Source organism: Zophobas morio, unplaced genomic scaffold, assembly GCF_036711695.1.
Source record: "Zophobas morio isolate AGI-343-1 ecotype UQ-CSIRO unplaced genomic scaffold, CSIRO_AGI_Zmor_V1 ptg000017l, whole genome shotgun sequence".
NCBI lineage: Eukaryota > Metazoa > Arthropoda > Insecta > Coleoptera > Tenebrionidae > Zophobas > Zophobas morio.
In genome coordinates this window covers 1,004,324-1,030,697 of record NW_026972122.1, presented here as the reverse complement: position 1 = coordinate 1,030,697, position 26,374 = coordinate 1,004,324, and the positions used below count along the sequence as shown (strand labels likewise).

The following is a 26,374-nucleotide window of genomic DNA, read 5'->3' as shown; positions in this document are numbered from 1 at the left end:
AATTAAGGAAAACAAACCAAAACGGAAAATTGAAAAATTGAAAAATTGAAGAAATGAAAAATTGAATAAATTGAAATTGAAACAAAAAAAAATGGAACATCGGAAAATCGAAAATTTGTAAAATTAATAAAAATAAACCCAAACGAAAAATTGACAAATTTTAAATTGAAAACTGGAGAAATTTTAACTCGAAAAATTGAAAAATATAATATTTGAAGAAAAAAAACAAATTAGAAATTGAAAAATTGAAGAAACGAAAAATTGAAAAAATTTAAACTGGAACAAAAATATTACAAAATTGGAATATTGAAAAATCGAAAATTTTGTAAAATTAAGGAAAATATACCGAAACGGAAAATTAAAAAATTAAAAATTGAAAAATTGAAGAAATGAAAAATTTAATAAATTGAAATTGAAACCAAAAAAAATTAGAACATTAGAAAATCGAAAATTTGTAAAATTAAGAAAAATAAACCCAAACGAAAAATTGAAAAATTTTAAATCGAAAACTGGAGAAATTTTAACTCGAAAAATTGAAAAATCTAATATTTGAAGAAAAAAAACAAATGAGAAATTGAAAAATTGCACATCGAAAAATTGAAGAACCTATAAATTGAAAAAATGTAAATTAGAACAAAAAAATTACAAAATTGGAATATTGAAAAATCAAAAATTTTGGGAAATTAAGGAAAATAAACCGAAACGAAAAATTGAAGAAATGAAAAATTGAATAAATTGAAATTGAAAAAAAAGGAACACTGAAAAATGGAAAATTTGTAAAATCAATAAAAATAAACCCAAACGAAAAATTGAAAAATTTTAAATTGAAACCTGAAAAAATTTTAACTCGAAAAATTGAAAAATCTAAAATATGAAGAAACAAAACAAATGAGAAATTGAAAAATTGCAATTGAAAAATTGAAGAAACGAAAAATTGAAAAAATTTAAATTGGAACAAAACAACTAAAAAATTGGAATATTGAAAACTCGAGAAATTTTAACTCGAAAAATTGAAAAATGTAAAATTTGAAGAAACAAAACAAATGAAAATTTGAAAAATTGCAAACCGAAAAATTGAAGAAACGAAAAATTGAAAAAATTTAAATTGGAAATTACAAAATTGGAATATTGAAAAATCGAGAATTTTGTAAAATTAAAGAAAATAAACCGAAATGAAAAATTGAAAAATTTAAAATTGAAAACTTGAGAAATTTTAACTCGAAAAATTGTAAATCGAAAAGTTGAAGAAACGAAAAATTGAAAAAATTGAAATTGGAATATTGAAAAATCAAAAATTTTGTAAAATTAAGGAAAATAAACGGAAATGAAAAATTGAAAAATTAAAAGATTGAAAAATTGAAGAAATGAAAAATTGAATAAATTGAAATTGAAACAAAAAAAATGGAACATTGGAAAATCGAAAATTTGTAAAATTAAGAAAAATAAACCCAAACGAAAAATTGAAAAATTTTAAATGGAAAATTGAAATAATTTTAACTCGAAAAATTGAAAAATCTAATATTTGAAGAAAAAAAAAACAAATGAGAAATTGAAAAATTGAAGAAACGAAAAACTGAAAAAATTTAAATTGGAACAAAAAAATTACAAAATTGGAATATTGAAAAATCCAAAATTTTGTAAAATTAAGGAAAATAAACCGAAACGGAAAATTGAAAAATTAAAAATTGAAAACCAGAGAATCTCAAATCCAAAGATTACAGAGTCTAAAAATTGAAAAATTCAACAGTTGGAAAATTGAAAAACTGAAAAATTTTAATTTATAAGAATCATTATTTGCATGCGATTTCCTATCAAAATGAAGCCTTCTTATTACTGAGATAATTTAGCCACTAAACTGTACTCAAAAAAAATAGTTAAAAGAGTTGTCCGAAAAAAATGACAACTGTGAACTGACGTACTAGCATAGATGCCAATAATTCAGGAATGCCAACAATCTAGGAAGGAGGCTTAAGATCTATCTCACTACAGGATTAATTAGGAACTATATTTATTTGTCAATTTTTGTACATCAGTTGATCATAAATGAAAAATAAATACCACACTGTTCCTACTTCGTAAACAATCTGCGTACACTATAGTGTCTTTTTCGCAACTTTGACGTACTCCAAACCCTTGCCATACAGAAAAACGTGAAAATAATTTTCGTCTTCTTCACACGACATTCCCTGAATATCGGCAACGGCGGAATCGTACCTAGCGCGATATTTACAACACAACCGATCTTCGTCAACACTCCACTGGAAAACCAAAAGCTTCTGATCAACAGAAGTCGTAAAAAAATAATCCGCACTAATCCAAGTTCCAGTGACCTGGGCACAATGAGAGAAAGCGTCCCGAAATTCCTCCACACGAATAACACAGTTCGCTTCGATCCTAAACAAACTAACCACGATACAACCGTCATCGCCCCCTGACACGAAAAGTCCTCTAGTGTGGTCAATAAAACGAAAAGAACAAGCCGTGACTGCGGACTGATGAACCCCGATAACCTGAAACGGGGCGACGTCCTCTTCCAAAACCCGCGAGACGTCCCAGAAGGTAAAATTACCATCTGTACTCATAGTCACCAGAACGCAACCACCGAAAAGAGGTTTTCTTAGCAGACACAGTTTAGTCACGCACTTCACTCTACGAAACAGTTTTTTTCGTAGCTGGAGACCAAATCTACTTGTGACTTTTTCCACGTCGAAAACGTCAACATTTCCGTCGGAAGCGGCTGCAAACAACACCAAATCCCCTTTTTCCGTCTCCATCACCTTCAAATCCATGATTCTGATTTCAGATTCCAACGAATCTTTGTTGGTTTCTTTGTAAAGAGAGTATTCTTGGCGACACAGACTCTGTTCGTTTTCTTGAAAGATCAAAGTCCAACAAATTATCTGGCCTCTGCCCCCTCCCGTGAACATCAAATAACCCCCATCAGACAATCCATGTACACACACAGCTTTGATGTTAGACAAATGCGACTTGAAGTTCTTCACGCAGTCAAAAAAATCGTCCCCCACGACCGAAATACGCAAATTCGTGTCATCGCTGCCCGAAACAAGCACAAACTTGTCTTTTAAAGACACCACAGCCACTGAATTTGTCGTGTTGAAGTGGTAATCCGACACCACTTCAAGACACGATTTGTGGTTCCAGTCGATTTGATTGATGGTGCGGCCTTTCACGAAACAGAAGACAGTGGAAGACTTCGTTTTGCAGAAGTCCCAAGAGCGGTGGCCGCCACCACACACGTATTCTTGTAGTTTTCGTCGGGTTTTGTAGTCCCAAACGATGAAGGTGTTTCCGGAGAAGGCCAGAAGAAGGTTCTCGGGTGTGAGGGTCAGCAGCCACGAAAACGGGACTTTGTCGGTGGAGAAGTGTTCAATGCCTTTGTCGGTCCAGAGGAAGGTGTTGATGTTGCCGTCGCGTCCTAGAGATAGCATGTTTTCGTTGTAGGAGTGGAGTTGTGTGATTCCCAAAGAGTGGACTTTCTTGAAGACTTGGATGGGTGTGCTGGACTTCAGTTCGTAGACGAAGATGTTGCCTCTTCTGTTGGCGACGATGTATTTTCCGTTTGGGCCTTGGCAAGCTGTGGTGGTCCACAGACCTTTAGTTTCTTTTGCAGGTAGGTGGAAAGTTGTAATTAGAATAGGGTGATTTTTATCTAGGTACCATAGGTTGAGCAGACCGTTTTGTTGGCAAGTGAGGAACGTTTGACATGTTATCCAATGGATGGAGTATATGCGTAATGGTTGCTCGGTTTTAAACGCTACCAGTAAGACAATACTCGTCTCGCGTAACTGATAAATATAAATTTCACCACAATATCCTAAAAATAATTTGTAAATCATAAAACTGAAAAATCTGTCTTAGTTAGTTACCTGCAAGTGCGAACAAATTCCTGCATTTAGAAATTTCCAAAATGCAGTAGCCACTCAAATCTTGGTGGCGTTGAACTAGTACCAACTGTCCCGTCGGGTTACCATAATTTGAATACAGGGTACCGCTTTCTGTGATAACAACCACATTAGCGTCCCTTACGAAGCCCACATGCTTGGGACTTTCGTTGTTTGGAAGTATCAGTTGGCGACTACTTAAGCTGTTCTTGATGGGTGCTAACAAAACTCCACAACTTCCTCCCCCCGACACGATCATTCCATTTCTACAATCGAAAGCCCAAATAGGTCCCCCCTGATTAGCTGTAATTTTGTTTAAAAGCTCCCCTTTAAAATCCCACACGTTCAAAATAGAATCCTCTCCAGCGGTTACCAGTACGTCGTCTAGTACCACGGACCTAAATATTCTCGACTGGTGTCCATAAAATTTTCGAACTAGAGTTATTTCTGGACTTTTTCGAGCTAATTCCGTGTGGATACATTTACTTTCAACTGACCATAAAATCGAAGATCGGTCATCCGAAGACGAACAGATGTACCCGACGCTTGGGTTATAGTTGACCGAAAATATAACTCCCTAGAAAGAACGGAACGTCTTACCAACACAAGGAAACCTAAGAATCTACATACATTGTGTCCTTTCAGTTTGGCTAACACAACAGAACTATCTCGCTCTTCGTTCTGAGATACTTTCCAAATCAGTATCTCGCTGAACACAGTTCCAGAAAAAATTACCAATTCGTTTACATTGTCATACGATATGAAGGCGCTGTAGAGAATGCATTTTTCGCCACAAAGGACTTGTCGTTGCACAACTAAATCTTCGTTGAATATTAAAAGTGCGTTTTTCATAACGACGGTTCCAACGAGTCCGTTTCGTAGCCATCGCGCTGTTAGAACCCAGTCCTGGATTTGTTTGTTGCAGACAAATTTCACCTGGAGGGAATCTAAGTCACACTTTAGGGTTTGTATGGAGCAGCCACCATACAAGAAAAAATTTGTGTCGTCGATTTCGATACCGTGGATTTTGTGTCCGTTGAAGATTTTTAGTTTTTTTATGAAGTTGCCTTTTTTGTCAAAAATGTGTAAGAAGTTGCCGATACCTAAAACGATTTACAAAATCAAATTTTTGAAGAAATAAATTGATTCTGATGTGTATAGTGTAAGGTTATTGTGTTCCAGAGGTTCAAAAAACTCGACAAGACACAGAAACGCGTAACTTTACTTTAGGTCCCAACCGATTTCTATAAAAATTAACGTCTGAAATCCCGTAAAAGACCACCAAAATGACGTAGAATTTTTGTACAAATGAACTACTCGTAATTTAGGAGGTATTACCTTTTACGCGCTGTAATTTTCTATCGGATTCTTAAGGGGCCCTAAAATAAAGATGCACCTAAATGTGAAAATTAGATCAGAAATAAAAAAAAAATCATCCTGTATAATTGATAGCGCACACTGAACCAATTAGGCACGCCACTGATGTTCCACAATTTGAGTCTGAGTGGGGATAAATTTTGGCTAACAGGCTATTTAGTGTCTCTGTTACCAAATTGGATTGTTAAATGTTATATATATGTGGATTAGAATATCGTATAGACGGTGAAACTATAAACATAAACAATTGAAGTTAAGCATATACTGGGAAATTGAGAATGTCTATATTTTTTCTCCTTAGTTATCTGCTGTAAATATATTTCACATTTAAAAACCCAGGAATTGCGAGAATGTTAATTACCCCATTTTGTAGAGGTTAACAGTTATCACAAAACAAAAATCGCAAAATCTAATTTAATAATTTTTTATAGAAGCGGAATTTGTCGGACTATATTGCAAGGGCGAGGGAAGTTCTGTCAAAATAACCTTTCACAATTTTTTTACTAGCTTTATTTTTCTTGGTAGCGTCATCAAAATTCCAAAAACAAGATAATTTTTTCAAAATGCCAATGTCGCCGACAAAACTTAATAATAGTAATAATGCTTATATTTTGCCTTTTTTTTTAATATACATAGTCAACTTTTCACAACAGGAAACTTAGAACATGGTTAAAATGGTACATTTTTACACAGAAATATGGATTTTGCAACTAAAGGACGGAGCCTAATTACAAAATCGATATTTCCTTATACAAATTTTAAACATGCCACGCCCCTCGATCTGACAACGAATGAAAATTCACCACAATTGAGAATGGAGATCGGGGTGGGTATGAGCCCCACCCATAATCTTTAGCTTTTTTTTTTTTTCTTAATATACATAGTATTCTTTGAACAACACGACACTCAAAAACATGTTCTTATTTTCTTGTAAAAAAAATAAGGATTTTGCAGTTAAGTTCCGCCTTCTTGGCTCACGACGAATAAAAAAAATCAAATCATCACAATTGCGATGGGGCGGGTGGGCGGGGCTATTTTTTCGTTTTTTTTTTTTTAATATGTATAGACTTATTTCGACAACAAGAAACTTAAAACATGTTTAAAATGGTAAATTTTTGTAGTAATCAACTTAAATCCTACACTTTTCTTTTACAAACCCTTTAAATACGTTAAACACGGTTACAATGGTACACTTTTTCAAGAAAATATGGATTTTGCAATTATGGGGCGGAGCCTAATTGCAAAATCAATATGTTCTTATACAAATTTTTCATTTTAAACATGTTTTAAGTTTCATGTTGTGAAAAGAAGTCTACACATTTTAAAACAAAAAGACAAAATCTAAGCCCACCCACCCGCCCAGTCTCATTTGTGATGATTTTTTTATTCGCCGTGAAGCAAAGGGGGGGAGCTTAACTGCAAAATACTTATTTCTTTACGAGAAATTACAAACATGTTTTGAGAATCGTGTTGTTCAAAGAATACTATGCCTACATTAAGAAAAAAAGGCAAAAATAGACCCCGGCCACCCACCCACCCCATCTCAGTTGTGATGATTTTTTTTTTATTCTTAGAAACTTAAAATACGTTTAAAATGATAATTTTTTTTAAGGAAATGTGAATTTTGTAATTAGGCTCCACCCCTCGATCTGACAATGAATAAAAAATTCATCACAATTGAGCTTGGGATTAATTTTACTTTTGGCTCGTTTTTTTCCTAATATACATAGTATTCTTTGAACGACGCGATACTGAAAAACATGTTTTTTATTCCTTGTAGAGAAATAAGGATTTTGAAATTAAACTCCGCCCCCTTGGCTCACGACGAATAAAAAAAATTATCACAATTGAGATAGGGCGGGTGGGCGGGCTTACATTTTGTCTTTTTGTTTTAATATGTGTAGACTTCTTTTCACAACATGAAACTTAAAATATGTTTAAAATGGTAATAAATTTGTATAGGGAAATATCGATTTTGCAATTACGCTCCGCCCCTCGATCTGACAACGAATGAAAAATTCATCACGACTGAGATCAAGACGGATGGGTGGGGCTTCTCTTTTGGTGTTCTTTTTTAATTAATACATTTATTAGTTTTCTTTGTATAACACGATTAGTTAAGAACATATTTCACATGGTAATTTCTCGTTGAAAAATAAGGATCTTACAAACTCCGCCCTCGGCTTACGACGAAAAAAAAATCATCAGAATTGAGACAGGGCGGGTGGGCGGGGCCTATATTTTGCTTTTTTTTCTTAACATACATAGCCATCTTATCACAACAAGAAACTTAAAACATGGTTAAAATGGTACATTTTGAATTCTACAAATATTAAAAAAAAGACAAAATTACTATTGTTTTTTATAAGTTTCCACTCCCACTAGACAGAACAACATAGTTAGCTCCACCCACCCACCCTGTCTCCTTCTCAGTGATCATTTGATGAAATACATGATTTTATACTGAACGGAAATAAAATTAGTCGCCAGAAGGAGAAGAGGGAGGGTGGGCGGGCCTAGTACTTGCTAAGGTAAGACTAAGTTTGGCAAATGACTTACCCTCCAAGAAAATAGAGGGCGGGTGGGCGGGCCTAGTACTTGCTAAGTTAAGACTGATTTTGGCAAATGACATAAGCTCCAAGAAAATAGAGGGCGGGTGGCCGGGGTAGTATTTGTTAAGATAAGATTGATTTTGGCAAATGATGTACCCTCTAAGAAAATAGACCGTGGGTAGGCGGGGCTAGTATTTTATAATATAAGACTGATTTTCGCATTTTTGACATTTTCCATCATTTTTCAACTGTTTCCGAAAATTAGTTGAAACCATGTTCTTGTAGATTTCGATATCCAGAAGTCATTTTCGGCTTCGTTTCTTCGGAAATTCCTACCGTTTTTCCATTGAAATACAGTTATTTTTAAAGTTCCGACAAAATCGCTCGGTACAAAATTTTTATATGATATACTCGCTAAAAAAATAGAGGGTGGGCGGGGTTAGTATTTGATAAGATAAGACTGATTTTGGCACTTATAACATTTTCCACCATTTTTCAACATTTTTCGAAAAGTAGGTGAAGACATTATCTTGTAGTTTTTGATATCCAAAAGTAATTTTCGGATTCGTTTGTTATATAAGTTTTTTATAAGTTTCCACTCCCACTCCCACTCTACAGAAGAACATAATTGGCCCCGCCCACCCACCATGTCTCCTTCTCAGTGATTAATTTGATCCGATCTGAATGAAATGAATGATTTTATACTGAAAAGAAATAAGATTAGTCGCCAGAAGGAGAAACGAGGGAGGGTGGACGGTACTAGTACTTGCTAAGTTAAGACTAATTTTGGCAAATGACATACTTTCCAAGAAAATAGAGGGCGGGTGGGCGGGGCTAGTATTTGCTAATAAGACTCATTTTAGCAAATGATATACCCTCTAAAAAAATAGACAGCGGGTAGGAGAGGCTAGTATTTGATAAGATGAGATCGATTTTGGCAATTTTGACATTTTCCACCATTTTTCAACTGTTTCCGAAAATTAATTAAAGACATTTTCTTGTAGAATTCAATATCCATAAGTCATTTTCGACTTCGTTTCTACGGAACTTCCTACCGATTTTCCAAAATCGTTAACTGAAATACAGTTATTTTTAAAGTTCCGCCAAAATCGCTCGGTATAAAATTTTTGTATGACATACTCTCTAAGAAAATAGAGGGTAGGTGGAAGGGGCTAGATTTCATAAGGTAAGACTGATTTTGGCACTTACTGCATTTTCGACCATTTTTCAACTATTTTCGAAAACTAGTTGACATTTTCTTCTAGTTTTCGATATCCGGAAGTAATTTTCGGTTTAGTTTGTTATATAAGTTTTTATAAGTTTCCATTCCCACTCGATAGAAGAACATAATTGGCCCCACCCACCCACCCATCCTGTCCCCTTCTCAGTGATTCATTTGATCCGATCTGAATAAATGAATGCTCTTATACTGAACAAAAATAAAATTAGTCGCCAGAATGAGAAGAGGGAGGGTGGGCGGGCCTAGTACTTGCTAAGGTAAGACTTATTTTGGCAAATGACATACTTTCCAAGAAAATAGAGGGCGGGTGGGCGGGGCTAGTATCTGCTAAGATGAGACTGATTTTGTCAATTGATATATCCTGTAAGGAAATAGACAGTGGGTGGGCGGGGCTAGTATTTAAAAATATAAGACTGATTTTGGCATTTATGACATTTACGACCATTTTTCAACTATTGTCGAAAAGTAGTTGAAGACAGTTGCTTGTAGTTTTCGATATCCAGAAGTAATTTTCAGATTCGTTGGTTACATAAGTTTTTTTTAACTTTCCAGTTCCACTCTGACTCGACAGAAGAACAAAATTTTCAATTTTTAAGTTTTGCAATTTTTCAATTTAAAATACCTCGAGTTTTCAATTTTTCGATTCATTAGTTATTCAATTCTCCAAATCTTCGATTTGCAATGTCTCGCTTGGGTTTTTTATTTCCTTTATTTTTTCAATTTTTCGGTTTTTCAATGTCCTGATTTTCAAAATTGTTTTTTCAGTATGAGATTTTAGATTTTTCAGTTTCTGGATTTTTCAATTTTACCATTTTAGAATTTTTCCGTTTTTCAATTATTGTATTTTAAAACTTTCTCATTTGTTCGATTTCTCAACTTTTTTTTTAATTTTTGAATTTCTGGAAATCTAATTTTTCAATTTTTCGATCTTCTAATGTTACAGTTTTTCGACTTTGCAATTTTGACCATTTACTAATTTTTCGGTTTTACAATTTTTAGGTTTACCAATTTTATTTTTATTTTATCAAGTGGTCGAGCGGCTTAAAACAAACTTCGAAGTGCCCCGCCCACCCACCCGGTTTTCTTCTCGAGACTCATTTTATTGGACAAAAAGTAGTTTTTATCCTGATAATTAATAAAATATGAACAAAAAAGGTAAAATTAATTTTATTTACCATGAGATGAAGATTGAACTTTATTTTATGATAAAATAAAGTTCAATCTTCATAAAATTTTTATCAAATGGTAGAATCGCTTAAAACAAACGTCGAAGTGCCCCACCCACCCACCCGGTTTTCTTCTCGATCACTCATTTTATTGGACGAAAAATGGATTTTATGTAGATAAATAGTGAAATCTGAACAAAAAAGGCAAAACTAATCCCACCCACCTCCACTTTTGAATTTCATTGGCTAATTTTATTTACTGTGAAATGAAGATTGAATTTTATTTTGTCAAGTTGTGGAAATGCTTAAAAAAACTTCAAAGTGACCCCGCCCACCCACCTGGTTTTCTTCTCGATCACTCATTTTATTGGACGAAAGGTGGATTTTATATCGATAAATAGTGGAATCTAAACAACAAAGGTAAAACTAATCCCACCCACCTCCACATTTGAATTTCATTGGCTAATTTTATTTACCATGAGATGATGATTGAATTTTATTTTATCAAGTGATCGAATCGCTTAAAAGAAACTACGAAGTGCCCCGCCCACCCACCCGGTTTTCTTCTCGATCACTCATTTTATTGGATGAAAAGTGGATTGATAAATAGTGAAATCTGAACAAAAAAGTTAAAATTAATTCCACCCACCTCTACTTTTGAATTTAATTGGCCAATTTTATTTACTGTGAAATGAAGATTGAATTTTATTTTGTCAAGTGGTGGAAATGCTTAAAAAAACTTCAAAGTGGCCCCGCCCACCCACCCGGTTTTCTTCTCGATCACTCATTTTATTGGACGAAAGGTGAATTTTATATCGATAAACAGTGGAATTTAAACAACAAAGGTAAAACTGATCCCACCCACCCCCACATTTGAATTTCATTGGTTAATTTTATTTACCATGAGATGATGATTAAATTTGATTTTATCAAATGATCGAATCGCTTAAAAGAAACTACGAAGTGCCCCGCCCACCCACCCGGTTTTCTTCTCGATCACTCATTTTATTGGACGCAACATGGATTTTATATCGATAAATAGTAAAATCTGAACAAAAAAGGTAAAATTAATTCCACCCATCCCTACTTTTGAATTTCATTGGCTAATTTTATTTACTGTGAAATGAAGATTGAATTTTATTTTGTCAAGTGGTGGAAATGCGTAAAAGAACTTCAAAGTGGCCCCACCCACCCACCCGGTTTTCGTGTCGATCACTCATTTCATTGGACGAAAGGTGGATTTTATATCGATAAATAGTGGAATCTAAACAACAAAGGTAAAACTAATCCCACCCACCTCCATATTTGAATTTCATTGGCTAATTGTATTTACCATGAGATGATGATCGAATTTTATTTTATCAAGTGATCGAATCGCTTAAAAGAAATCACGAAGTGCCCCGCCCACCCACCCGGTTTTCTTCTCAATCACTCATTTTATTGGACGAAAGGTGGATTTTATATCGATAAATAGTGGCATCTAAACAACAAAGGTAAAACTAATCCCACCCACCCCCACATTTGAATTTCATTGGCTAATTTTATTTACCATGAGATGATGATTGAATTTTATTTTATCAAGTGATCGAATCACTTAACAGAAACTACGAAGTGCCCCGCCCACCCACCCGGTTTTCTTCTGGATCACTCATTTTATTGGATGAAAAGTGCATTGATAAATACTGAAATCTGAACAAAAAAGGTAAAATTAATTCCACCCACCTCTACTTTTGAATTTAATTGGCTAATTTTATTTACTGTGAAATGAAGATTGAATTTTATTTTGTCAAGTGGTAGAAATGCTTAAAAAAACTTCAAAGTGGCCCCGCCCACCCACCCGGTTTTCTTCTCAATCACTCATTTTATTGGACGAAATGTGGATTTTATATCGATAAATAGTGGAATCTAAACAACAAAGGTAAAACTAATCCCACCCACCTCCACATTTGAATTTCATTGGCTAATTTTATTTAACTTCAAAGTGTGCAGTATTAGTTAATCATGATGTACGTACAATACATAAGTATTGGAACAGTTGACTAGAGACTTTTATTCGCAACATTTTTATGATTCAATTTTTGTTAAAAGAAAATGAAATTTTGTATATGCAACCAACAATACATGGTAGTATTTAATAACAGGACGTGACAGCATTTATATTTTCCGCCCATCCTATCAATACATTTTTGACCTATTTTTAACCAAACTTAAAATTAAAATTCCTTCCTGCGTGGTTTATTTATCGCAGCACCCATTACATGCCTGAAAGCGCCGCCACTGTTCAACTCATTTCTACCTCCCTGACCCTTGTACATAATCAAAATATTAATTAATTACTCTATTTACTTTGATAATTAAGATTCCTATTGTTTTGCGAAAAAAATACCAAATTATTTTATAAACAATATAATTCAGGTCAGGTACAAAACACACGTACAAAAACAAAATTAACCTTTGTAATGCGCATGACACCCACAACTGACTTTTTTAAAAAGACAACAGTGCACCTACCTGCTAAAATGAAATTTTCAACCAGTTTCACAGCGGTCACATCGGTTTTAATTAATTGAGACTGGAACATTTTTAGCCTTACTTCTCAGATCACCACTCCTAACCTAAAAAATTTCACGATGGTAAATAAACCAGCGGCGCACAAGTCTGCGCAATATTTGTAACCAAAGAACGCATTTTTGTATTTTTTTGGTTTACAAAAGTGTTAACAAGAAATAGCAAACCATATGTTAGACAATACGAATTTACTTAATATCGCACTATCGAATTTACAATTTCTTCAATAAAATTGCGTCAGTTCTTATTTTTTGGGAAATATATTTTATCTAATCTCCACTTTTTGAGATAAATTTACTGGAAATCACTATAATCTCATAATAATCGTTATGTAATATACATATAATAAGATCGAAATGACAATATCCATTGTACGTCCATTATTAATTCAGATGACGTCATCACGCTATTTTTGGATTCTTGTGTAACTATTATATGACGGCAGTTTTACAGGTCTAAGGAAAATACGCATCTACTTTTAATTTATTGGTTTTCATATATAAAATGTATATACATATAAAATGATGTAAATAGGTAAAAAGTTCTTAAAAATTGTCATTATTAATGCAAAAAAGGGCACTCGCATCGTTATTAATTCAACTAACTTTAGCTTCATAGCAGTTGGGTTACAGATTGACGGAAACAAATTCAACGCGCACGTAAATTCCATAATTTCCTACGTTTTCTTTTTTGTTCAATCTTATTTTACGAATTTTCTGCTACAATGGTACTTCAAATAAATACTTAATTCGTCTGCTGCTACTGAATAATTTCATGAAGCTGCCCATTTTGTAAATCTATAATACAAAATAATTTAACTGGTGTACACGTAATATTCGCCATATGGAGTCACATTCAGACGCATCCATATTCGTACCACACCGCTGTCTCCTTGGAATTGTCAACGTCCTTCTTCACGGTACTATCTTTGGTGGCATTAGCATCAACAGAATTTTGCTGGTCGCCTGGTCGCGACAAATCACCCAACACTGTAGATATTCGGTTATACACCAATAGAGGTGGTTGATTTTGATTGGTCACTGCAGGCGTGACGTTGTTGGGTTCTTCCTCTGAAAGATAAACAGTCCTTCTTGAACCAACTGAACCTAAACTCAAGATGCTTTCTGGTTCACGGGAAAAATTTTCATCGCCTGCGAACGAAATATTATAAATCCATATTAAGTCCTTTACTTTTTCGAATTTTCATTGGTGATTTAACAAGTTACCTGCTATGCTGCTTCTGTGCAAATTCCCATCCCTGTATGTTTTCCTGAGGGTGACTTCGTCCCGTCTGCGCCCTTGTGCTGACCCTTTCAACGAATCCGATCGAGTATTCATTTCATCCACGCTATTGTCGGAATCGTTGCCCCCTGATTCGCCCCCACTGAGCGTGAACTGGGATTGAGTGAGTCGTGAGACGTCTTCGTGCCAAGATCGCCGATTCTAAAACCCAGTTTCTACCAAATTTTTTAACCAAATTCATTTCAACTTACCCTGCTCGGGACCTTGTTAATAATATCCGACCCCGCTTTCCTCACTTTCCGGACCAACGTAGCTCCGAAACCCTTCTTCTTACACGACGCGTTGTCTAATTTTCTATAATGTTCCATGATTTTTTCTTCCAATTTTTCCTTCTGGCGACAGAGGTTGTTCACTTTGTCTGTATAGAGTTTCTCTTCTAGGTGATAGTGTTGTTTATCCTCCAATGAATGCGTTAATAGAGAGTGATATTGCGTCAAAAGCTGGGACACATGATCCATTAACGCCCTCCGGTCAGAATCCAACGAGTGGTTCATTTCAAATAACATCTTAAAAACGAATAACAAAATCAAGCATTGTAACAATAAAACGAAAGGACGCGTTTTACATCACATTTTTGTTGTAACTTGGCGTTTTCGAGGTGCAGACCTGCCACGAGGTCGGAAGTCGAATTTAATTCTCCTTGCATTTCGGTCTGCCCCAAACGCAGGGTTCTGGATTCAGTTCGTACGTTTTTCAGTTCTTCTTGGATGTTTCTGTATTCGACTTTTAGTCGCTCGCTGGCGGTGAATAAATTTCTGAAGTCGTCCTAAAATTAAAATGATAATTGCACAAAATTGACAAACTCGGAAATCTAAAATCTAGCAAGTACTAACCCCGCCCACCCGCCCTTTATTTTCTTGGCGATGTCATTGGCGAAAATGAGTTTTATGTTAGCAAATACCAGCACGAAGAAAATTATTTAAAAAATTGAATAATTGACAAACTCGGAAATCTAAAAACGTGAAGTCGAAAATGGAATTAAAAAAATGAAAATATCAATAAATTAAAAAATTTCCAAATCTGAAAAATTGAAAATTTGAGAAACCGAAAATCGATACATAAAAAACTGTAGAATCGAAAAATTAAAAAATCGAAATGAAAAAATTGAGAAACTGAAATGCCACAAAACGGGAAATAGAAAAATCGAAAAATCCAAAACTGAAAAAATCGAAATTGAAAAGTCGAACAATTTTAAAAGTGGACAATCCGAAATGTCGAGAAACCGGAAATAAGAAAAATCGAAAAATTGAAACAGGTATTAAGCAATCTTGAAATCGGGAAATCGAGAGATAAAAAAATTGGAAAATCTAAAAATGTTATAAATTGAAAAGCTGAAAAATCAAAAACTGAGAAATTTGGAAAATCGAGAAATCGAAAAAGTCCAAGCGAAGAATTAAAATCCGTAATCCAAAAATTGAAAATTTTCTGATTCGCCACTAGCGGAAGATTATCTACAATTTGGCACCAATTTTCGGTCGATTGAATCAATTTTAACCACTTTTTTGGAAAATCTCTGGAAATTTTAAATTCAGTTTTCGTGTTTATTGGAACAGATATCGTGACGGCGATTTCAGATTCGTAACTAGCGGAAGATTATCTACAATTTGGCACCAATTTTCGGTCGATTGAATCAATTTTAACCACTTTTTTGGAAAATTTTTGGAAATTTTGAATTCACGTTTCGTGTTTATTGGAACAGAAATCGTGACGTCGATTTCAGATTCGTAACTAGCGGAAGATTATCTACAATTTGGCACCAATTTTCGGTCCATTGAACCAATTTTAACCACTTTTTTGGAAAAATTTTGGAAATTTTTAATTCAGTTTTCGTGTTCATTGGAACAGATATCGTAACGGCGATTTCAGATTCGTAACAAGCGGAATATTATCTACAATTTGGCACCAATTTTCGGTCGATTGAACCAATTTTAACCACTGTTTTGGAAAATTTTTTGAAATTTTGAATTAACTTTTCGAGTTTACTGCAATAGATAACGTTACGGCAATTTTAAATTCGTAACAAACCGAAGATCATCTACAATTTGGAACCGATTTTCGGGCGATTGAACCAATTTTAACCACTTTTTTGGAAAATTTTTGAAAATTTTGATTTCACTTTACGCGTTTATTGTAATAGATATTGTGACGGCGATTTCTGATTCGTAACTAGCGGAAGATTATCTACAACTTGGCACCAATTTTCGGTAGATTTAACCAACTTTAACCACTTTTTTGGAAAATTTTTGGAAATTTTGAATTCAGTTTGCGTGTTTATTGGAACAGATATCGTGACGGCGATTTCAGACTCGTAACTAGCGAAAGATTATCTACAATTTGGCACCAATTTTCGGTCGATTGAACCAATTTTAACCACTTTTCTCGAAAATTTTTGGAAATTTTGAATTCACTTTTCGTGTTTATTGAAACAGATATCGTGACGGTGATTTCTGATTCGTAACAAGCGGAAAATTATCTACAATTCGGCACCAATTTTCGGTCGATTGAACCAATTTTAACCACTGTTTTGGAAAATATTTGGAAAATTTGAATTCACTTTTCGAGTTTATTGTAATAGATATCGTAACGGCGATTTCAGATTCGTAACAAGCGGAATATTATCTACAATTTGGCACCAATTTTCGGTCGATTGAACCAATTTTAACCACTGTTTTGGAAAATTTTTTGAAATTTTGAATTAACTTTTCGAGTTTATTGCAATTGATAACGTTACGGCAATTTTAAATTCGTAACAAGCGGAAGATCATCTACAATTTGGAACCGATTTTCGGGCGATTGAACAAATTTTAACCACTTTTTTGGAAAATTTTTGGAAATTTTGATTTCACTTTACGCGTTTATTGTAATAGATATTGTAACGCCGATTTCCGATTCGTAACTAGCGGAAGATTATCTACTATTTGGCACCAATTTTCGGTCGATTGAACCAATTTTAAAAACTTTTTTGGAAAATTTTTGGAAATTTTGAATTCACTTTTCCAGTTTATTGTAACAGATACCGTGACGCCGATTACAGATTCGTAACAAGCGGAAGATTATCTACCATTTGGCACCAATTTTCGGTCAATTGAACCAATTTTAACCACTTTTTTGGAAAATTTTTGGAAATTTTGATTTCACTTTACGTGTTTATTGTAATAGATATCGTAACGGCGATTTCAGAATCGTAACTAGCGGAAGATTATCCACAATCTGGCACCAATTTTCGGTCGATTGAACCAATTTTAACCACTTTTTTGGAAAATTTTTGGAAATTTTGAATTCACTTTACGTGTTTATTGTAATAGATATCGTAACGGCGATTTCTGATTCGTAACTAGCGGATGATTTTCTACAATTTCGCACCAATTTTCGGTCGATTGAACCAGTTTTAACCACTTGTTTGGAAAATTTTTGGAAATTTTGAATTCACTTTTGGAGTTTATTGTAATAGATATTGTAACGGCGATTACTGATTCGTAACTAGCGGAAGATTATCTATAATTTGGCACAAATTTTCGGTCGATTGAACCAATTTTAAACACTTTTTTGAAAATTTTGAATTCACTTTTCGTGTTTATTGTAACAGCTATCGTAACGGCGAATACAGATTCGTAACTAGCGGAAGATTATCTACAATCTGGCACCAATTTTCGGTCGATTGAACCAATTTTAACCACTTTTTTGGACAATTTTTGAAAATTTTGAAATCACTTTTCGTGTTTATTGTAATAGATATCGTAACGGCGATTTCTGATTCGTGACTAGCGGAAGATTGTCTACAATTTGGCACCAATTTTCGGTCCATTGAACCAATTTTAACCACTTTATTGAAAAATTTTTGGAAATTTTTAATTCATTTTTCGTGTTTATTGTAACAGATATCGTAACGGCGATTTCTGATTCGTAACTAACCGAAGATTATCTACAATTTGGCATCAATTTTCGGTCGACTGAACCAATTTTAACCACTTTTTTGGAAAATTTTTGAAAATTTTGAATTCAGTTTTCGTGTTTATTGGAACAGATATCGTGACGGCGGTTTCTGATTCGTAGCTAGCAGAAGTTATCTACAATTTGGCACCAATTTTCGGTCGATTGAACCAATTTTACCCACTTTTTTGGTAAATTTTTGGAAATTTTTATTTCACTTTTCGAGTTTATTGTAATAGATATCGTAACGGCGATTTCTGATTCGTAACTACCGAAAGATTATCTACAATTTGGCACCAATTTTCGGTCGATTGAACCGATTTTAAATACTTTTTTGGAAAATTTTTGGAAATTTTGAATTCATTTTTTGTGTTTATTGGACCAGATATCGTGACGGCGATTTCAGATTCGTAACTAGCGGAGGATTATCCACAATTTGGCACCAAGGTTCGGTCGATTGAACTAATTTTAACCACATTTTTGGAAAATTTTTGGGGATTTTAAATTCAGTTTTCGTGTTTATTGGAACAAATATCGTGACGGCGATTTCAGATTCGTAACTAGCCAAAGATTATCTACAATGTGGCACCAATTTTCGGTCGATTGAACAAATTTTAACTACTTTTTTGGAAAATTTTTGGAAATTTTTAATTCACTTTTCGAGTTTATTGCAATATATATCGTAATGGTGATTTCTGATTCGTAACTAGCGGAAGATTATCTACAATTTCGCACCAATTTTCGGTCCATTGAACCAATTTTAACCACTTTTTTGGAAAATTTTTGGAACTTTCTGAGCACGCGGTAGAATCAACAAAAAATTTTGATTCAAATTAAATGTCACTGTTAACCATATGAATTTTGACAAAAGGGAGTAAAGTGCACTGTTTTTTCCATTTTTATATCAAAAGCAGAATTTTTTAAATGTTGGGGAATTTTGTCGTGGTTGTCACTGTAACATTTGACGTTTGAATTTAAACAATGTGAATAAATCTCGTATTATTTGGCGTTATTTTACTTGTTATTTAACAGACATTTGTAATGACACTAATGGTTGCCAATCTTGAAAACATAAATTACACAAGTTACCTTCAATTTCGAGTGCTCCGCCCGAAGTACCGCCAAATTTTTCGCACCGTTCTTCAACAGTTCCTTTTCGGCTTCCAGCGCCAGAACCTTCTCCTTCTGACACGAATTCGTCTCCTTCAAAGTACGTATTTCAGACCTGAGATCCCTATTTAACTTCTTCAGCGACTCCTGCTCAACTTTCAGTAGTTCATATTCCGCTGTCAACTGCTCGTGCAGACTCCTCATCGTGATTTGGTCCAAAAGTATCGTGTCATGTTGGGTGTTCTGAATTTTTTGCTGTTTTGACAACTAGAAAAAACACGTCAAACCTAAACACACAATTGACACTAAATTTTCAAACCTCGTCTTTTTCCGCCACGAGCTGACTATTCGCCAACTGTAGCGCCGTCTGTTGCGTCTGCAACGAGTGAACTTGCGATTTTAAAGTTGAAATGTCTACTTGTAACTTGGCATTTTCGGCCTGCAAAACTTCGTTCAAAGTTTGGAAATTCAAAATTTGACTGTTTAATCTGTCGCCGCACTCCTCTGTTTGCTTGTTGTCTTTACACTGTTGACACACAACTGAATCGGTCCCGTCCTTGTCCAACTCCAACGAAATTATTTTTTTTATTTTCGAGTTGTTGAGCATGTTTTTGACGATGACGTTTAAATCGCTGTCCAAGAGTTCGAAATTTAGGGACAACTTTTCCAAACTATTTTTACATTTATCGTTGTTTAATTTTTCGGTAATTAGGTCTTTCTGTAAAGTGGCTACAGTTTCCTCATAGACGGAAGTTTGCGACGACAGCTCCTGCGACTTTTGTTCGAACTCCTGCAGCTTTTCCACCTGCGAGCGCAAATTTTCCATTTCTTTGGTCATTTTTTGGATGTCTTTTTCTTGTCGCTTGGATTTTTCCATTTCGTTGTCCAGTGACACGGCTTTTGCCTATTGTACACAACAAATAAATAAAAACATACAAAAAATATAATTCCACACTAACTTACCTCCAACATTTCTTTAAACTTGTTAATATCTTTCAACAAAGTTCCGTTCTCTTTTTCCAAAACGACGACTTTCTCACTTTTTTCGTTTGACAACTTCTCCAGTTCTTTCATTTGTTCAGTCTGTCCCTGGACACTCTGCAGCTGATCCGACACCTGGATGAGCGACTTCTCCGCATTGTCCGCCCTTTTCTTAATCGTGTCACACAATATCTGAATCCTTTGTTTTTCCTTCGTTAGCGATTCCACATTCTTCTCCAGTTCTGTCACTTTCGTACGCTCGTTTTGTACGTCTTGTACTTGTCTCTCTGACACCACTTTAATCGTGTCGATGTTATCCTGCAATTTTCGGTTTTCTTGCATCGCATTCTTGAAAAGACTCTCCAGTTCGTCGTTCTGTTGCGTCAACCTGTCACAGTTTTCTTGTAGTTGGTCGCACTTCAGCAACAGTTTCTTCTTTTCTTTTTCCAACTCTAGTAGTTTGTTTGCGTTTTCGTGAAAACTTCGTTCTTTGAGTGAGTCGATCGTGGATAGGAGTTTTTTGTTTTCGAGTTCTAGTTTGAGGGCTCGGGCCTGGGCGTTGTTGGTTAGCTGTTCTGATAAGCTGTTATCACCGGAGTTGGTTTCTTCTTGGTCGGAATCCGGGGAGGCGGCTATAGTGCTCGTTTCTTGAAAAACTGATTTTGTTACTTGTTGGAGTTGGAGGTTTTCTTCCAGGAGTTCTTGGATTTTTTCTTTGGCGGCGTCCCGTTCCTAAGAAGAATTCGTTGAAGAGATCAGGTCAGAAAGGGACTTAACAAAATAAATTAATTAAAGATAAAATTTTTGGAAATATGAAAATAGAAGTAAACATATATCTCGATCACAGTGGCGGACATTTTGAAACTATTTATTATTTTTTTAGTAAAATTTGTTAATCATAATTTTCTATTATTTAAATGCCCCTTGATCATATGCAACCAAATATACGGGTTACTCTTAACCAGTCTTAAAAAAATTTAAAACGCAACGAACAATACAAATTTGGTCATCATAAGTAAAACATTAAAAAATGTTACTTAGGTGCTGAAATAACATCAAAATCAATATAAACCTTTTTTCACATTTTTAATTGAAAATTCGATTTTTTTTAATTTTGGGGAATTTTGATTTTGGTATGTCAAATGTCACAATGTAAACTTTGAAATTTGAATTTTCGCTTCTAAAAATTTAAAAACCAAAAAATGCAAATGGGAAAATTGTGGTTGGAGGACCGAAAAAATCGAAAATTAGAAAAAACGAAAATTTAAAATGACAGAAAATTGAAATATTGAAGAGACGAAAAATTGAAAAACGAAAAATTGTAAAAAAAATCATAAAAATTGTGAAACTTTATATAAAAAACAAAAAAATTAAGACACATCGTAAAATTAAAATCGAAAAACTGAAAAATATAGAAATTGAAAAATCGAAACATTGAAAACACAAAAAAATAATTGAAAAACCTAAAATTGAAGAAATTTAAAAATTTTAAAAAGAAGAATGCAAATGAAAAAATTGTGGTTGAAGGAACGAAAAATTGAGAAATCGAAAGATCACTAGAAACTGAAAAATTGAAAAATTCAAAATATGAAATATCAAAAAACTAAAAACTCGAAAAATTGTAAAAAAACAAAAAAATTGCGAAACTTTAAATGAAAAACAAAAAAAATGAACAAGAGAAATTGAAAAATTGAAGATACGAAAACGAGAAAAATCGGAAAACTTCAAAAGTTGACACCCTCAAAAATTGAAAAATTGTAAGAACGAAAAACTGAAAAATCTAGAAATTGAAAGATTGAAATACATATGTAAATATTGAAAACAAAACAAAAAAAAATCAGTGGATAAAATTAAATTGACAAATCTAAACATCTAAAAATTGAAAAATTGGAAATTGAAAAATTGGAAATCGAAAAATTGAAAAATCGCAAATTCAAAAAATTGAAGAAATGAAAAAGTTAAAAACTGAAAATCTGAAAACTAAAATTGCAAAATGAAACACTGAAGAAACCAAAATGTGAAAAATGGAAAAGTTCAATTGTTGAATACAGAAAAACTGAAACGTTCTAAGTGAAAACTGAAAAATTCTAAAACTATAAAATTGAAAAATTGAAAACAAAAATGAAAAATCTAAAACTGAAAAAAATCTAAAAATTTAATTGAAGACTGCAAATGGAAAAATTGTGGTTGGAGGGAACGAAAAATTGAAAAATCGAAAGATCACGAGAAACTGATTAATCGAAAATTAGAAAAAAACAAAATTTAAAATGACGGAAAATTGAAATATTGAAAAGAAGAAAAATTGAAAACTCGAAAAACTGTAAAAAAACAAAAAATGGAGAAAAGAGAAATTGAAAAATTGAAGAAACGAAAACGCGAAAAATCGGAAAGCTACAAAAGTTGAAATCTTGAAAATTTGAAAAATTTTAAATTGCAAACTTGAAACATCGTAAAATTAATAAATCGAAAAATTTAGTAATTATAAATTTAAACAAAAAACAGGAAAATTGGAAAAATTAAAATATCTAAAATTGAAAAACTGAAGAATTGCAAATTAAAAATTTGTAGGAATGAAAAACTCAAAAATCAAAACATTGAAAATCAAACTGAAGAATCAAAAATTAAAACATTGAAATACATATATAAATATTGAAAACAAAAAAAATTGCGAGTAAACTTGAACTGAAAAATCTAAACATCTAAAAATTAATAAACTCGAAGTAGAAAAAACTAAAAAATCGCAAATGCAAAAAATTGAAGAAATGAAAAAGTTAAAAATTGAAAATCTGAAATCTCAAAAAAATGCGAATTGAAAAATTGAAGAAACCAAAAAGTGAAAAATGGAAAAATTCAAGAGTTGAGTATCAAAAAACTGAAAAAATTTAAAAACTCAATATAAAATTAAAAAAGGAAAAATTGAAAACACAAAAAAAATTAATGGAAAAACTTAAAATTGAAAAAATCCCAAAAATTAAAAACTGAAGATTGCTAATGGAAAAATTGTGGTTAGAGGAACGAAAAATTGAAAAATCGAAAGGTCACGAGAAACTGAAAAATCGAAAATTAGAAAAAACGAAAATTTAAAATAACGGAAAATTTAAACATTGAAAAAACTAAAAACTTGTAAAAAAAACAAAAAATTGTGAAATTTTATATAAAAAACAAAAATAGGAAAAGAAATTGAAAAATTGAAGATAAGAAAACGCGAAAAATCGGAATACTTCAAAAGTTTAAATCCTGAAAAATTGAAAAATTTTAACTTGAAAACACGAAACATCATGAAATTAAAAAATCGAAAAATTGAAAAATTTTAAATTTAATACAAAAAATGGAGGAACCGGGAAACTGGAAAAGTGAAAAAATTAAAATATCTAAAATTGAAAAATTGAAGAATTGCACATGGAAAAAATTGTAGGAACGAAAAACTAAAAATTTAGAAATTGAAAAATAGAAACACTGAAAATCGAGAAAGTGAAAAATCGAAAATTTGAAAACACGAAAGCTTAAAATGACGAAAAATTGAAAAATTGCAAATCGAAAAATTAAGATAACAAAAAATTAAAAATCTAAAAATTCAAATGATGAAATAACAAAAAACTGAAAAATTTTAAATTGAAAACTTGAAAAATTGAGAAAGAAATTAAAAAATCGAAAAACTGAGACATTTTTAATTGACAACAAAAAAATTAAGAAAGGAGAAATTGAAAAATTGAGGGAAGGAAAACGCGAAAAATCGGAAAACTTCAAAAGATGAAAAATCGGAAAACTTCAAAAGATGAAATCTCGAAAAATTTTAAAAATTTAAATTAAACACAACAAAATGAAAAACGGGGAAACTGGAAGAAAAAAATTGAATACATAAAAATTTAAACATCTAAAAACTAAAAAACTGCAGATTATTGTAGGAACAAAAAACTGAAAAATCGAGAAATTGAAAAATTGAAACATTAAAGACGACATTGAAAAATCAAAAATTGAAAGATTGAAATATATATCTAAATATTCAAAACTTGAAAAATATAAACATCAAAAAACTGAAAAACTGGAACTCAAAAATCGCAAATGCAAAAAAAAATGAAGAAATGAAAAAATTAAAAATTGAAAATCTGAAAACTCAAAAATTGCAAATTACAAAATTGAAGAAACCAAACAATGAAAAATGGAAAAACTCAAGAGAATATCGGAAAACTGAAAAATTTTAACTGAAAACTCGAAAAATTGTAAAAAACAAAAATTTATGAAACTTTAAATAAAAAACAAAGAAAAGAGAAATTGAAAAACTGAAGATAAGAAAACGCGAAAAATCGGAATACTTCAAAAGTTGAAATCCTGAAAAATTTTAAATTGAAAACTAGAATCATCGTGAAATTAGAAAATCAAACAATTGAAAATTTTTAAATTTAAACAAAAAATGAACAGAGAAACAGGAAAATTGAAAGAATTAAAATATCTAAAATTAAAAAACTGAAGAATTGCAAACTGAAAAATTGTAGGAACGAAAAAATGACAAAATCTAGAAACTGAAAAATCGAAACATTGAAAATCAAACTGCAAAATCAAAAATTAAAACATTGAAATACATATCTAAAAATTGAAAACAAAAAAAAATTAGCGGATAAACTTGAATTGAAAAATTTAAACATCTAAAAATTGATAAATTGGAAATCGAAAAATCGCAAAAAAAAAATTAAAAAATTAAAAACTTAAAAACTGAAAATCTGAAAACTCAAAAATTGCAAATTGAAAAACTGAAGAAACGAAAAAGTGAAAAATGGAAAAATTCAAGACTCGAAAAATTGTAAAACTGTAAAATTAAAAAATCGAAAAATTTAAAACAAAAAAAACTGAAGGGAAAATCTAAAATTGAATCAATCTAAAAATTTAAAAGCTGAATACTGCAAATGGTAAAAATGTGGTTGGAGGAACGAAAAATTGAAAAATCGAAAGATCACGAGAAACTGAAAAATCGAAAATTAAAAAAACGAAAATCCAAGAAATTGAAAATCTAGAAACTAAAAAATTTGAAAACACGAAAACTTAAAATGACCAAAAATTGAAAAATTGTAACTGGAAAAATTGACAAGACAAAAAATTGAAAAATCGAAAAATTCAAAAGATCAAATATCAAAAAACTGAAAAATTTTAAACTGAAAACTCGAAAAATTGATGAAGGAAATTAAAAAATCGAAAAATTGATAAATTTCCAATTGAAAACAAAAAATGAAGAAAGAATAAACTGAATAATTGAACGAAAAAAACGCGAAAAAACAGAAAACTCCAAAAGGTGAAATCTCGAAAAATTTTAAATTAAACAAAAAGAATTAAAAAAGGAGAACCGGAAAGAAAGTTGAAAAAATTAAAATTAAAACATCCAAAACCTTAAAAATTTGCAAATGGAATAACTGTAGGAACAAAAAACTAAAAAATCTAGAAACTGAGAAATCGACATATTAAAAATCGAGAAACTGAAAAATCGAAAATTTGAAAAAACGAAAGCTTAAAATGTCAAAAAATTGAAAAATTGCAGATAGAAGCATTGAAAAGATGGAAGACTGAAAAATTCAAAAGTCGACAAATAGAAAAAGTGAAGAAATGAAGAAGCAAAAAATTGAAAAATTGCTATTTGAAAAATTGACGAAAAAAAAACCGTGAAAAATCGGAAAACTTCAAAAAATTGAAAAATATTAAAATGCAAATTGTAAAATTAAAAAACCGAAACATTTTAAATTGACCAGACAAAAAAATGAAAGGAGAAACTGGAAAATTGAAAAATAAATGAATTTCTAAAAATTGAAAAATTGTAGGAACGAAAAACTGAAAAATCGTTAACATTAAAAATCGAGAAACTGAAAAATCGAAAATTTGAAAAAACGAAAGCTGAAAATAACGAAATATTGAAACGGTGCAAATAGAACAATTGAAGATAGATGAAAAACTGAAATATTCAAAAGTAAAAAATCGAAAATTTGAAAAAATGAAAACGCTAAAAAGCGGAAAATTGCATATTGAAAAAGTGAAGGAACAAAAAAGTAAAAAATCAAAAAATTCAAAACTAAAATACCGCAAAAAAATAAAAATTCTAATTGAAAACTCTAAAAATTATAAAATAAAAAGCGAAAAAAGAAATCATAAACCTTAATTAAAGTCATTTGGTATTACAATCCACTACTTTTTCAGTGTGAATTTTTAAACAGCGAACCCAACAGAAGTATTACTGGTTGTCTATGCATCGCAAACGGACAACAC

General features: G+C 32.2%; 2 protein-coding genes across 5 annotated transcripts in view; both read right to left on the bottom strand.

Moving 5' to 3' along the window:
- Window positions 1–1,991: 1,991 nt before the first annotated feature.
- On the bottom strand, window positions 1,992–13,022 carry LOC135130297 (tRNA (34-2'-O)-methyltransferase regulator WDR6-like). Its single transcript, XM_064057662.1, has 4 exons — window positions 12,749–13,022; window positions 4,533–5,005; window positions 3,888–4,479; window positions 1,992–3,835 (listed from the first exon to the last, which is right to left on the bottom strand). Exons 1-4 carry the CDS (start codon window positions 12,816–12,818, stop codon window positions 2,094–2,096), a joined length of 2,877 nt encoding a protein of 958 aa, XP_063913732.1. The 5' UTR covers window positions 12,819–13,022; the 3' UTR covers window positions 1,992–2,093.
- A 256-nt stretch (window positions 13,023–13,278) lies between these two features.
- The window catches only part of Girdin (girdin), a 23,664-nt gene continuing 10,568 nt past the window's right edge, over window positions 13,279–26,374 (bottom strand). For all 4 annotated transcript variants that reach the window (XM_064057851.1, XM_064057849.1, XM_064057848.1 and 1 more), the window contains 7 exons: window positions 20,111–20,860; window positions 19,467–20,051; window positions 19,127–19,414; window positions 14,673–14,873; window positions 14,299–14,613; window positions 14,032–14,248; window positions 13,279–13,956 (listed from right to left, as the gene is read on the bottom strand). In XM_064057851.1, coding sequence (XP_063913921.1) covers window positions 13,661–13,956; window positions 14,032–14,248; window positions 14,299–14,613; window positions 14,673–14,873; window positions 19,127–19,414; window positions 19,467–20,051; window positions 20,111–20,860 — 2,652 coding nt within the window. In that variant the 3' untranslated portion in view covers window positions 13,279–13,660. The remainder of the gene's footprint in view (window positions 13,957–14,031; window positions 14,249–14,298; window positions 14,614–14,672; window positions 14,874–19,126; window positions 19,415–19,466; window positions 20,052–20,110; window positions 20,861–26,374) is intronic.